Source organism: Salmo salar, chromosome 18 (assembly GCF_965601325.2).
Source record: "Salmo salar chromosome 18, fSalSal1, whole genome shotgun sequence".
Classification (NCBI taxonomy): domain Eukaryota; kingdom Metazoa; phylum Chordata; class Actinopteri; order Salmoniformes; family Salmonidae; genus Salmo; species Salmo salar.
Window position 1 is genome coordinate 24,772,309 of NC_138308.1, and position 12,692 is coordinate 24,785,000.

The following is a 12,692-nucleotide window of genomic DNA, read 5'->3' on the forward strand; positions in this document are numbered from 1 at the left end:
TATGCCAGCCGTTGACATTATCATCTCAACTCTGCTTCATACATTTAACAGGGACTTGATTTGTGTGCACTGAAACTCATGCAGTCCATTTGGAAGTGACATTCTAAACATACACTATATATACAAAAGTATGTGGACACCCCTTCAAATAAGTGGATTTGGCTATTTCAGCCACACCCGTTGCTAACAGGTGTATAAAATCAAGCACACAGCCATACAATCTCCATAGACAAACATTGGCAGTTGAATGGCCTTACTGAAGAGCTCAGTGACTTTCAACGTGTCACTGTCATAGGATGCCACCTTTCCAACAAGTCAGTTCGTCAAATTTCTGCCCTGCTAGAGCTGCCCTGGTCAACTGTAAGTGCTGTTATGGTGAAGTTGAAACGTCTAGGAGCAGCAACGGCTCAGCTGCGAAGTGGTAGGCCACACAAGCTTACAGAACTGAACCACCGAGTGCTGAAGCGCCTAGCGTGTAAAAATCATCTGTCCTCGGTTGCAGCACTCGCTACCGACTACCAAACTGCCTCTGGAAGCAACGCCAGCACAATAACTGTTTGTCGGAAGCTTCATGAATTGGGTTTATATGGCCAAGCCTAAGATCACACAGCCTAAGATCACCATGCGCAATGCCAAACGTCGGCTGGAGAATTCTGGAGCAGTGGAAACGTGTTCTCTGGAGTGATGAATCACGCTTCACCATCTGGCAGTATGACGGACAAATATGGGTTTGGAGGATGCCAGGAGAACGCTGCCTGATGCATAGTGCCAAATGTAAAGTTTGGTGGAGGAGGAATAATGGTCTGTGGCTGTTTATCATGGTTTGGGCTAGGCCCCTTAGTTCCAGCGAAGGGAAATCTTAACGCTACAGCATACAATGACATTCTATAGGATTATGTGCTTCCAACTTTGTGGCAACAGTTTGGGAAGGCCCTTTGCCGTTTCAGCATAAAAATGTCACTGTGCACAAAGCGAGGTCAATACAGAAATGGTTTGTCGAGATCGGTGTGGAAGAACTTGACTGCCCTGCACAGATCCCTGACCTCAACCCCATCGAACACCTTTGGGATGAATTAGAACGGCGACTGCGAGCGAGGCCTAATCGCCCAACATCAGTGCCCGACCTCATTAATGCTCTTGTGATTGAATGGAAGCAAGTCCCTACAGCAATGTTCCAACATCTAGTGGAAAGCCTTCCCAGAAGAGTGGAGGCTGTTATAGCAGCAAAGGGGACCAACTCCATATTAATGCCCATGGTTTTGTAATGAGATGTTCAATGAGCAGGTGTCCACACACTTTTGGTAATGTAGTGTATAGTGTATATCAGTATCTCGTTGGCTCTGTATTTATAATTTTATTTATATGTCACCTTGACTATAGGATTCATAAAGCCACCTTGGTTAAGTCTAAATATCTGCTCAATCATAACTTTTCACCCTGTAACACGAACTCAAACGGACAATATGAAATCGAGCATATGAAGTCAGTGGGCCTGGCCAGCGAGAATGTTTGAATATTCCTCTGCCAGAGATAATAAAACTCTCAAATAGGAAACAAGCCCCATTAGTAACAGAGCCCAAGTCCTCGGAGTCCCCTGGTCACAGTGCAGGGACCCTATGTCGAGAGGAAACAAGCAGAGAGAATGAGCTGTTAGTGGATTGGGGCCAGGAGGCCCTGCACTTGCAAACCAAATCTTAAGCTCAATCTTCTCCCCGCCTCCCTCTCTCTATCCCTCTTCCTCTTTTTCTCCCTGAAAGGCCAGCTTGGATCCAAGGCTCCGGCCAGAACCTTTGTTTTCCTTGGAAGCTGTGTAAACACATTAAGGGGCTTTATGAAACCAGTGGGCTGGATTCTTAAGCATGAAACAAAGTCAGAAAGACAATCAGTGATGACAAATATGACTTTTTTTGCATTCAATAGCGTTTTTCAAATGTTTCTCTGTTGACAGAATGTAGTGCATGCAAGATTTTGCCCCCCTTCACCCTAGAATACTTTGTCGTCAATGAGTTGTTGTTTTTATCTGATTTACAGTGCCTTCTGAAAGTATTCAGACCCCTTGACTTTTTCCACATTTTGTTACATTACAGCTGTATTCTAAAATGTATTAAATAGATTTTTCCCTACACACAATACCCCACAATGACAAAGCAAAAACAGGTTTTTAGAAATGTTTTACTAATTTAGAAAAAATTCTAAACTGAAATATCACATTTCCATAATTATTCAGACCCTTTACTCAGTACTTTGTTGAAGCACCTTTGGCAGCGATTACAGCATAGAGTCTTTTTGGGTATGACTCTATAAGCTTGGCACATCTGTATTTGGGGAGTTAATCCCATTCTTCTCTGCACAGCTATTTTCAGGTCTCTCCAGAGATGTTTGATCGGGTTCAAGTCTGGGCTCTGGCTAGGCCAGTCAAGGACATTCAAAGACTTGTTCCGAAGCCACTCCTGCGTTGTCTTGGCTGTGTGCTTAGGGTTGTTGTCCTTTTGGAAGGTGAACTTGAGGTCCTGAGCACTCTGGAGCAGGTTTTCATCAAGGATCTCTCTGTACTTTGCTCCATTCATCTTTGCCTCGATCCTGACTAGTCTCCCAGTCCCTGCCGCTGAAAAACATCCCCACAGCATGATGCTGCCACCACAATGCTTCACCATAGGGATGGTGCCAGGTTTCCTCCAGACGTGATGCTTGGCATTCAGGCCAAAGAGTTCAATCTTGGTTTCATCAGACCAGATAATATTGTTTCTCATGGTCTGAGAGTCTTTAGGTGCCTTTTGGCAAACTCCAAGGGGGCTGTCATGTGCCTTTTACTGAGGAGTGGCTTCTGTCTGGCCACTCTGCCATAAGGGCCTGATTGGTGGAGTGCTGCAGAGATGGTTGTCCTACTGCAAGGTTCTCCCATCTCCACAGAGGAATCTAGAGATCTGTCAGTGACCATCGGGTTCTTGGTCACCTCCCTGACCAAGGCCCTTCTCCCCCGATTGCTCAGTTTTGCTGGGCGGCCAGCTCTAGGAAGAGTCTTGGTGCTTCCAAACTTCTTCCATTTAAGAATGATGGAGGCCACTGTGTTCTTGTGGATCTTCAATGCTGCAGACATTTTTTGGTACCCTTCCCCAGATCTGGGCCCCGACACAATCCTGTTTCGGAGCTCTATGGACTATTACTTTGACCTCATGGCTTGGTTTTTGCTCTGACATGCACTGTCAACTGTGGGACCTTATATAGGTGTGTGCCTTTCCAAATCATGTCCAATCAATTGAATTTACCACAGGTGGACTCCAATCAAGTTGTAGAAACATCTCAAGAATAATCAATGGAAACAGGATGCACCTGAGATCAATTTTGAGTCTCCTTGCAAAGGGTCTGAATACTTATGGAAATAAGGTATTTTTGTTTTTCCAAAAACGTGTTTTTGCTTTTTCATTATGGGGTATTGTGTAAAGATTGCTCAGCTGTTTTGTTTATTTAATCCATTGTAGAATAAGGCTGTAACGTAACAAAATGTGGAAAAAGTCAAGGGGTCTGAATACTTTCTGAAGGCACTGTATCTACAATTGATATGTTCCATATAAACTGTGGTAACAGAAGGAGACAAAACCAATGTTGTCAACTGATGTTGCCCCGAGTATCAGTGTCATAATACCATGTCAGTGTAAAAATACCATGTCAGTGTAATAGTACAATGTCAGTGTAATAATACAATGTCAGTGTAATAATAACTGATCGGTCCTCTCAAGCCCTCTACCTTATAGTGGCTCCCGATTGGCGCAGCAGTCTAAGTCACTACATCTCAGTGCTAGAGGCGTCACTACAGACCCTGGTTCGATCCCAGGCTGTATCACAACCGGCCGTGATCGGGAGTTCCATAGGGTGGCACACAATTGGCCCAGCGTCGTCCGGGTTAGGGGAGGGTTTGGCCCGGGGTAGGCCGTCATTGTAAAATAAGAATTTGTTCTTAACTGACTTGCATAGGCAAAAATAAAGGTTAAATGAATAAAATAAAAAAAATGCTGTTGTTGGGACCAACTGTTCACTAACAAAGATTGGGGCTATAAGTAGAAGTTGTTAATAAGACTGTGTCAGTTAGCAGTTAGCCACTCCTTATTCATCCTTAGGGATAAGATAGCATGTGTGGAGACTGTACAACAGCCCTGCTTCCTGCAAATACCCAGCGGAGTGTCGGGAGAGCACACATTGACTCTGGTTTGAGAGACCCGACAACTCTAAGCACATTATATCCATCATGACCTTGAGAGTGATTCTGGAAAACATCAATCCTGTTTATTGCCCAAGTGTAGCATTTGATGTGAAGAGTTTTTGGGGATATAGGCTAGTCTTGCCAAAGCACAGTGGATATCTGTTTAAGATCAAACCCCAAATAGTCCTATGTAATTTAACTGCAACAATGCCCTATTACCATACTGCTGTTTCACAACAAATCAAGCCAAGTGGAGTCCTCCACAACTCATTGCAGGCCCAGAAGCATAACCTTGATGTTGTTTTCAAAGATGCTACTGCTGCTCTCGCAGAATTTCTAAGACACAGTGATAAATATACAAGTGGCGTGTGGGGTTTGCTGGCAAAACAAGTCCAGAAATAAACAGCTTCTTGCATATATAAATCGTGCTTGTTTTGCTTGGACAGAAACACCACAATGGAAGCAAGGAGGCATGACAGAGTCCTCTTGCTTTAACTATGCTTCTTGCTAAGCTTTGCTTTAAATTTAGCTCTCCAGAGTTTCCACCTGCTTCCATTGAGTTGATACCTCACACAAACCCCAAATAGGGTATCAACCTATTCAATCAAGGGTGCAAAACCCATTTATAATGTGGTTAGGCTATGCATAAAATGATCTGTTGCTGGAATACGCTGATCTGGGAGCCAAGAAGAAGAGGAACAAGGGAATGGACGGAGGCGTTTGTTTAATTTCCTATACATGAGTGTATCCTATTTTTAGATTTTAAAGTTGACTGTCATGGGTGTGTGTGTGCGTGCTCTGAATATTGAGAATTCTGGAGCGAAAGAACAAAAAACAACCTGATGAGGAACGATTACCAAATGTGCCACCATCTGTCACTCTTTTTAGATAACATGCAAAATAGCTTCCACGACAGGTCACACATGATTCATAAAATACATTTGGGTGGCCAAATTGTTAAAAGGCAATTCGGTTGTCATAACCTACATTGGGCTTGCTGCTGGGTGAGATTAATAGACCCTCTTATTTTCCGGAGGAAATTCTACCATTCTTTCAAAGTCTAATGCTGCTCAGCTTTTTCCATTGATAGAATAATAAACGAGTTTAGTCTTATATGGTAGGCCTTATATGGTAGGCGTACTCATACTAAACTGCTGGCACTGCTGCTCTCTGTATGGTCCAGAATCAGTAAACTTACGTAGAAAGGTCAAGAACCTCACTGCTGTTCCCCTTTAATGAGATGAGGAATGGTATTTTGGTTATTGTAGTACATAATTAAGTAATAGTATTATCTCTCACAATGATATATTATTTAAGACGTGTAATTGAAAACAGTATCATAAAAAATAGCATACACATTTCATATGCATTATTTTTTTATCTAATAATTATGTGTTTTGGGGGAAGATAAATACTAATACAGTCCATTATTAAACCACATTTCCCATGATGCCCCGCGTTACGTACGAAGCATTTTCTTTGCGGACGTGTGTGAAAGATATCCATGAATGGTGTGATGGGAGATACATTTGCGGTTGTGCCAGGCAGTGTACCCCTCACTTAAAATTGTATTAGACTTTCTTCTTTATTTTTTTATTCATTTGAATGTGAAGTTGTCATATTTCACTGGGTTTAATCAATCATTATCAAGGAGAGAGAGGCAGGCAGAATCATCGGCAGCTGTGCTTGAAGCCCTTGCCTGCTGCTAAAGCTAGCAAGCGCGAGACTTGTGTAGAATTACAGGACAGCGCTTCACGGGCTAGTTAGCGATCATGCTTCGAGACAACATGACCTCCATCGTACAGAAAATTGCTAGACAGGCGCTTGTAACTTTTAGAACCCCGTCTTCATTCGGTGATAAAGCGTTTTTGGGTAATCAATGTAAACTCCAAAGCCTCATGACCGAAATCAGAGCTGCGGATCTGAAGATAGCTCCAAGGAAAGTTGACAGCGTTTCTACGCCTTTGCCACACAACCCCCCGGTCACATACATGCACATATGCGAGACAGACGAATTCAGCATGGGGGTGTTTCTGCTAAAGAGCGGTGCTTCCATCCCCTTGCACGACCACCCGGGAATGTACGGAATGTTGAAAGTTTTGTATGGCAAGGTCAGGATCACCTGTTTTGACAGGTTGGACAAATCAACTAGCGTGGCCAGTGACACGCAGTTCAACCCTCCCCTGCTACCTTTTCAGAGAGGTGCGCTGAGGTCGATACTCGGGTCTGTCGGGGAGTTTACAGAAGAAAGCGGACCGTGTATCTTGACCCCTGACCGAAACAACCTTCACCAAATCGATGCAGTCGATGGGCCCACCGCTTTCCTCGATATTTTGGCACCCCCATATGATCCAGACGACGGGAGAGACTGTCATTATTACAAAGTTCTGCAGTCTGCCTCGGATTCTGAGGACAAAAAGGCAGAGGGTCAAAAAGAAGTTTGGCTGATGGAAGTATCCCAACCTTCTGAATTCTGGTGTGGTGGTGAACCATACCCCGGCCCTGAAGTGAAGATCTGAAGCGCACTAGCTATGAACGCTGAATTGATTTGTGAACCATTGATTCTCAGGACCATGTGAAAACAATATGTAAATGTGTGACGATCATGATTCCTACAGTGATGGATTATGGAATGGGATGTGTCACAGTGCTGTGTAATGGGAAAACATGTCTTGTGAGCTAAAAGCACTTATCCTAAGTTGGACTAAGCATTCTGCCTGTAATGAAAGTACTTAAGCAGTTGATAAATTGTGATCTTTGCACATCATCTCTAATGTATGTGAATTTTTGATAAGCATTTCATGTCTTGAAATGAACTGAAACCATACACATTACTCAAAATAAAACAAAGGTAGATAAAAAAAAAAATGCACTGACTAAATGGTGGTGTTCAAGCACTTTAAAATGTCAAAAGCCATGATTTGCTCTAAGCATGTTTCGATTGGATCAAACTCCATTATTTGAGTTAGTCCCATGGGACATGGATTACTGAATGACCATTTTATAAATTGCTTCATTAATTGAGCTTCCCTAATTAAACTTAAAACCCATACTAACCTTGCTTGCTTCATCATTTTGGGAGCTTGGCTCAATGTGCTGTGCTTTTAGGAGAGCACTATTGAATTCATTGCTTGTGGCCCAGGGGCCTCTTGTGGACATACTGGGTATTACCTCAGAAGGACAATGTGACTCGTAGCTCACTGTACAGTTGGAGTTTTTACAGCATAAACCTTGACCTATACAGTAGCCTATAGTCTACTTTCAAATGACCAAAATTAGACAACAAAAAAACATTCTACAACACAAAGTGGATTTCTTTTTTTAAATAATAAACCATGTCCTTTGCCCGGTTATTTAATTTGGATTAGGTTTAAGAATGCATTTGTGAAACAATGAACAAACACACAAACAAGCAGTTATCTTTGTCACCAATGACAACACATTCTACATTTATTGCAAGAAGCATCAAGTCAGTTAAAGAACAATGCTCAGTGTGTAAAAACACGTAAAATGACGCATGTAAAATAAACGTATTTCCCCTTAGTTACTTTCTGTAATGATCTTACACAGATTTTACTTTCATCTTCATCCAACAAGTAACAGGAGATTTAAAAAAATGAAAACTTAAACAGTTCAGTTCTTAATTGTCTCTCTTGACAGTACAGGGATCCAGTTTTTACACATGGGACTCTAACCCCCCACTCTCAAAACTGGATGTGAGGATAATATACAGAACACACACGCCCCTGGCCAGACCACTCAGCTCGGTGATATTGGTCATGGCACTCCTTTTCCAGCTATAATGCAGGAATACCCATCATGGTCTCATCTATTGTGGGAAGTCTCTCAACACTGGCAAAAGTGAGGCTACTTGCTGGCTGATACCCCTCAGTGTTGGAGCTGAGTCTTGCTGCTTGCCTGTTATTCAGCATCTCTGTGACTATTTCCCCACCTACTCTATTTAAACACTTTCTATACTGAGCACTTGTGTTTGTGCACATTTACAGTTAAGTTATGAAAAATGTATTCTATACCTAATATAAATGTGATAGCTCCGTCCGTTTATGTTGTTATTCATTCAGCACCATATATCCAAATGCATTAGTCACCCTAATTAACCCTAGTCTGCTAAATTCTGTGTGAATGTTTGATTAGGATATTATTTAATTACTTGGTGCTGCAGGGAAACATCATTTATCTGAATGTTAAAAAACATTCTGCCTGGTTCATTATGATGACTTTTTCTCTTTCTGTCTTAAGTGGATTTTCGTGTGTCTCCTTCTTTCATCACTCCTGGCAAACTTTCTTCCACAGTGGTCGCAGGAGAAGGGTTTTTCTCCAGTGTGTGTCCGGATGTGTGTAGTGAGGTGGTCGCTGCGACTGAAACTGCGCATGCAGATCCGACACTGGAAGGGTTTGTGCCCTGTGTGGATCCTGACGTGTCTGCTCAGCTCGTCCGACCGCGAGAACCTCCTATCGCAGCTCTCTGCTGGGCAAGGGTATGGTCGCTCATGGACAGGCGTTTTGCTTGGGAGGTTTGGATACTTTCTCGGTCTCAATATTGGCCTCAGGGGTAAATTCGGAGTGTTATAGGGATTTGGTGGACAGGGGCCCTCTGTCGCAGGTCCCCCAAGCGTAAAATTCCTTATTGTGTTCAGAGGTGTCAGAGGTGGTGGAGCCCTCAGAGAGTCCAGTGAATATGGTAACGCTTTCCTGTCAGGAAATGCCTGGATGTCTCGTTGGCAGTTTGGCTGGAAGAACCCGCTGTAGTCAGGCATGATGTTTAAGAGTGCGCTGTCCACTGTCGACTTTGGTGATGTATAGGATGAGTATGACGGCTGTGGATAAGACATGGGACAGGTCGACGTTGCCAGGTAGGTTGATTGATCCTGGTACATTTCCCCGGTACAAGAGTAAGACGGCGTAGCATACATGTGGTTTATATCGTGTTGACTCTGCGCCATGGTGCAGCTCACAGTTCCTGCGTAAAGGTTTGGTGGTTCAGACGAGGGCAAAGCAGACACCAGGGACGAAGCTGCCACCCTTATGTCAGCACTAGCTACGTTAATGGCACCCCCGGGACTCCAGTATCCTCCTACACCTCTAGAATTGATCGAGAACTTCCCGGTGTATGCCACAGCCTGAGTGCGCGGTGGCTGCGTAAAGTTGCCGTGGTAAGTCAACTCGAGGGTGCCCTTTTCTTCACTAAAACAGTCACCTGCGAAGCAAAGAAAAATAAATGTTAGTTATGTGTCCAAAAACCGCTGATTATTGCTTTTACGCAAGGGTTTTTACTTTAACGCTTTTTGTTTTTCGCGCGGTTGCGCACCACTTTGTGGTTTTGTAATGGGTATGTAGGAGGTTTGAAGTCACATAACGATTTAGAAAAAATACATTGATTTACCATAGCAGACCATCTACTTGATTAATATTGACCAATAATATGGATTATCCTCAATTTAGGATAATTTCAAATATGACTAATAATGCATTTTAATCCTAAAGTTTTTGTAAAGTTGATGAGGACATATGGCTTCTTTTCTATTGGCCATAACAGCAAAATAGAAATGAATATTTAACAAAAATATATTAAATGAATTCTTACCCCCCTCGGTTTCACCCAATTGGCCGCGCTGTTTCCAATATGACTCACCTTTTAACCCAGTTCCCGTCTCTGGCAATGATGCGGATATTTCCTCTTCCATTGAATAGATTACCTCTTGAATGTCTCGTATAAAACTACTGGTGGGTAACCAAACTTTGTCAATGGTTTTAGCTGTCATTTTTTTGACAAGACTGTGCGCTTCAAGCCTTTACGCGCCTTTACGCACACAGTATATAACCTTCAGCTGTCATGGTAAAAACTCTCTAATGCTGTATTCACTGCCATATCATAATGTGTCCCCTACGCATGGGAAATATCATCTCATCTCGATATATTATGGGGATGCAATATTGTAATATGCATTTAAAGGGAGTCTCTGAATGTCCCGAACGTCACTGACCATACAAGGACTTGGTGGTTAATAAGGGAAAAGGTTGGGCTAGGGTTGGGCCTCAGGCTTGATGACGACATCAAAGAACACTTGTCAATGAATAAAAAAAATACATAACCAAAATTACTTATATTTTTGCATCGTTGTTGTTAGCCTGTTTAAGTTGAGTAAATATTAACACATGTATGGCCTATTTTATTATCAATATAATAATCGGTATGCTGCCAAAAGCTTGCAGGAATTCCGGTAACACTTCACCAAAAATGGATTTATCCGGTTTAATAGACGACACCCTCTTTTTACTTATATGGAATACATCCGCTAAATTGGGGTTCATGAAATATCGGGTCGTGCCAAGGAAGAAGCCCACACAGAAACATACGAGACGAGCGACTTCCGTTTGGCACTGTGGTTTAGAGTGGAGCGTTCCTTAGGAAAGTTGGATCAGTTGGTTAAATTAAGTATATTAATTTATCATTCTATAGCCATTTATCGTTCTATATCCTTTTATAGTCTGGGCTAACATTTTGCAAAAATGGAAACTTGAATTGATCGAAGTGCTTTATCTACGTACATGTTTTTTTGTTATTGTTGAAAAATACGTATAGGTAAACAACACATTCATGAAGCCTTCATAAACCCTAAATTAGGCATGTGCTTCAGGATGCTTTATAAGACATATTCCTTAGCCTATAGCATCCTTTATGTAGTATGACTGTTTATAAATGATTTGTGCACTATATATGTAGTGCCATGAGTTGTCCATTTAGAGTTGTCTATTTAAAGTTGGCCCATTTGTAGCCAGTGTATAGGAGGTTCATTAGATAGGCTATTAATCATTTGTGAATCTTGAGTTATGGGTTGCCCATATGTATAGACTGAAAATATGTATGACATATCTCTCCACCTACTCAAGACCCCACTGTATTGAAGGGATCATCTTGGGACAGTAACCCCTTCCTCTCTTCTCAGCAAGCTGCCCTCCGTTGGTGTAAATGACACCTGGCTGATGTCTGTAGGTTTACATGTGACAGGGTTGTTGATCCAAGGGCTGTGGTAGATAGTGATAAAGCAAGGGGAAGCCCTTTAAACACTGTCTCAAGCCCTGCACGTCCACTATGACACACAGGTAATGAGACTGCTCCTCACGCAAGTAGAGCTAATTGCTATTCTGTCACAGGGGACACTGTCTCCTGATAATGGAGATGATCTTTGGTCTTAATATGCAAAATGTGTCTGACATGTTCGTAATGACATCATACTCCCTAGAAGTTGTTGGCATATTTGTTTCCGAAGGTAGGAATCCTTAAAAGACTGGAAACTTTCCACATATGCCACTGTAGGCTAATGTATGTCATTTTCTATACCCAATATGACAATGTAGGAGACACAAAAAAATAGTGCATAGGCTTTTTCATATTGTCTATAACACCAGCAACAACTTTAACACTTGTCCAATTGAACATGATAGACCTACTTAAATAAGACGAGAATAGAAAAGAGAGAGGAGAGAAGAGAGAGTGGAGAGAAGAGAGGAGAGAGAAGAGAGAAGAGAGGAGAGAAGAGGAGAAAAGAGGAAGAGAGGAGAGAAGAGAGGAGAGAAGAGAGGAGAGAAGAGAGAGAGGAGAGGGGGAGAGAAGAGGAGAGAAGAGAGGAGAGACAGAGAAAAGAGAAAGAGAGAAGGGAGAGAAACAGAGAAGGGAGAGATGAGAGATAAGAGAGAGGAGAGAGAGAGGAGAGAAGAGACAGATAAGAGAGAGGAGAGACAGAGAAGAGAGAGAAGAGAGAGTGGAGAGAAGAGAGAAGAGAGAGAGAAGAGAGAGAGAAGAGAGGAGAGAAGAGGAGAAAAGAGAGAGAGAAGAGAGAGTGAGAGAAGAGAGGAGAGAAGAGAGAGAGAAGAGAAGAGAGAGAGAGGAGAGGGGGAGAGAAGAGGAGAGATAAGAGAGAGGAGAGAGAGGAGAGAAGAGACAGATAAGAGAGAGGAGAGACAGAGAAGAGAGAGAAGAAATACAGAAGAAAGAGAGAGAGGGAGAGGAGAGAAGAGACAGACAAGAGAGAGGAGAGAAAGAGAAGAGAGAGAGTGAAGAAAGAGTAGAGAGAGAGCAGAGAGAGAGAAGAGACAGAGAAGAGAGAGAGATAAAAAAAGAGAGAAGAGAAAGAGAAGAGAGATGAGAGAGAGGAGAGAAGAGAGAGAGGAGATGGAAGAGAGAGGAGATAGAAGACAGAGAGAAGAGAGAGAAAGAAGAGAGAGAGAAGATAGAAGATAGAGAGAGAAGAGAGAGATGAGAGATAATAGGAGAGAGAGAGAGAGGAGAGAGAGAGACAGAAGAAAGAGAGAACAGAGAGAGAGAGGAGAGAAGAGAGAGAGAAGAAGAGAGAGAGAAGAGAGAGAATAGAGAGAGGGATGAAAGAGAGAACAGAGAGAGGAGAGAGAAGAAAGAGAGAAGAGAGAGAGAGAAGAAAGGAGAGAGAGAGGAGATATAGAGGAGAGAAGAGAG

At 42.5% G+C, this 12,692-nt stretch overlaps 2 protein-coding genes across 2 annotated transcripts; one reads left to right on the forward strand and one right to left on the reverse strand.

Moving 5' to 3' along the window:
- Positions 1-5,689: 5,689 nt before the first annotated feature.
- Positions 5,690-7,054, forward strand: aedo (2-aminoethanethiol dioxygenase). The gene is given in 1 exon segment (NM_001140795.1): positions 5,690-7,054. A coding segment is annotated over 1 exon segment (747 nt). The 5' UTR covers positions 5,690-5,970; the 3' UTR covers positions 6,718-7,054.
- Positions 7,055-7,614: 560 nt separating this feature from the next.
- LOC106577138 (early growth response protein 2b) lies at positions 7,615-9,290 on the reverse strand. The gene has a single exon (XM_014154902.3). The coding sequence runs from the start codon at positions 9,160-9,162 to the stop codon at positions 8,428-8,430; it is 735 nt and encodes a 244-aa protein (XP_014010377.2). The 5' UTR covers positions 9,163-9,290; the 3' UTR covers positions 7,615-8,427.
- Between the last annotated feature and the right edge of the window lie 3,402 nt (positions 9,291-12,692).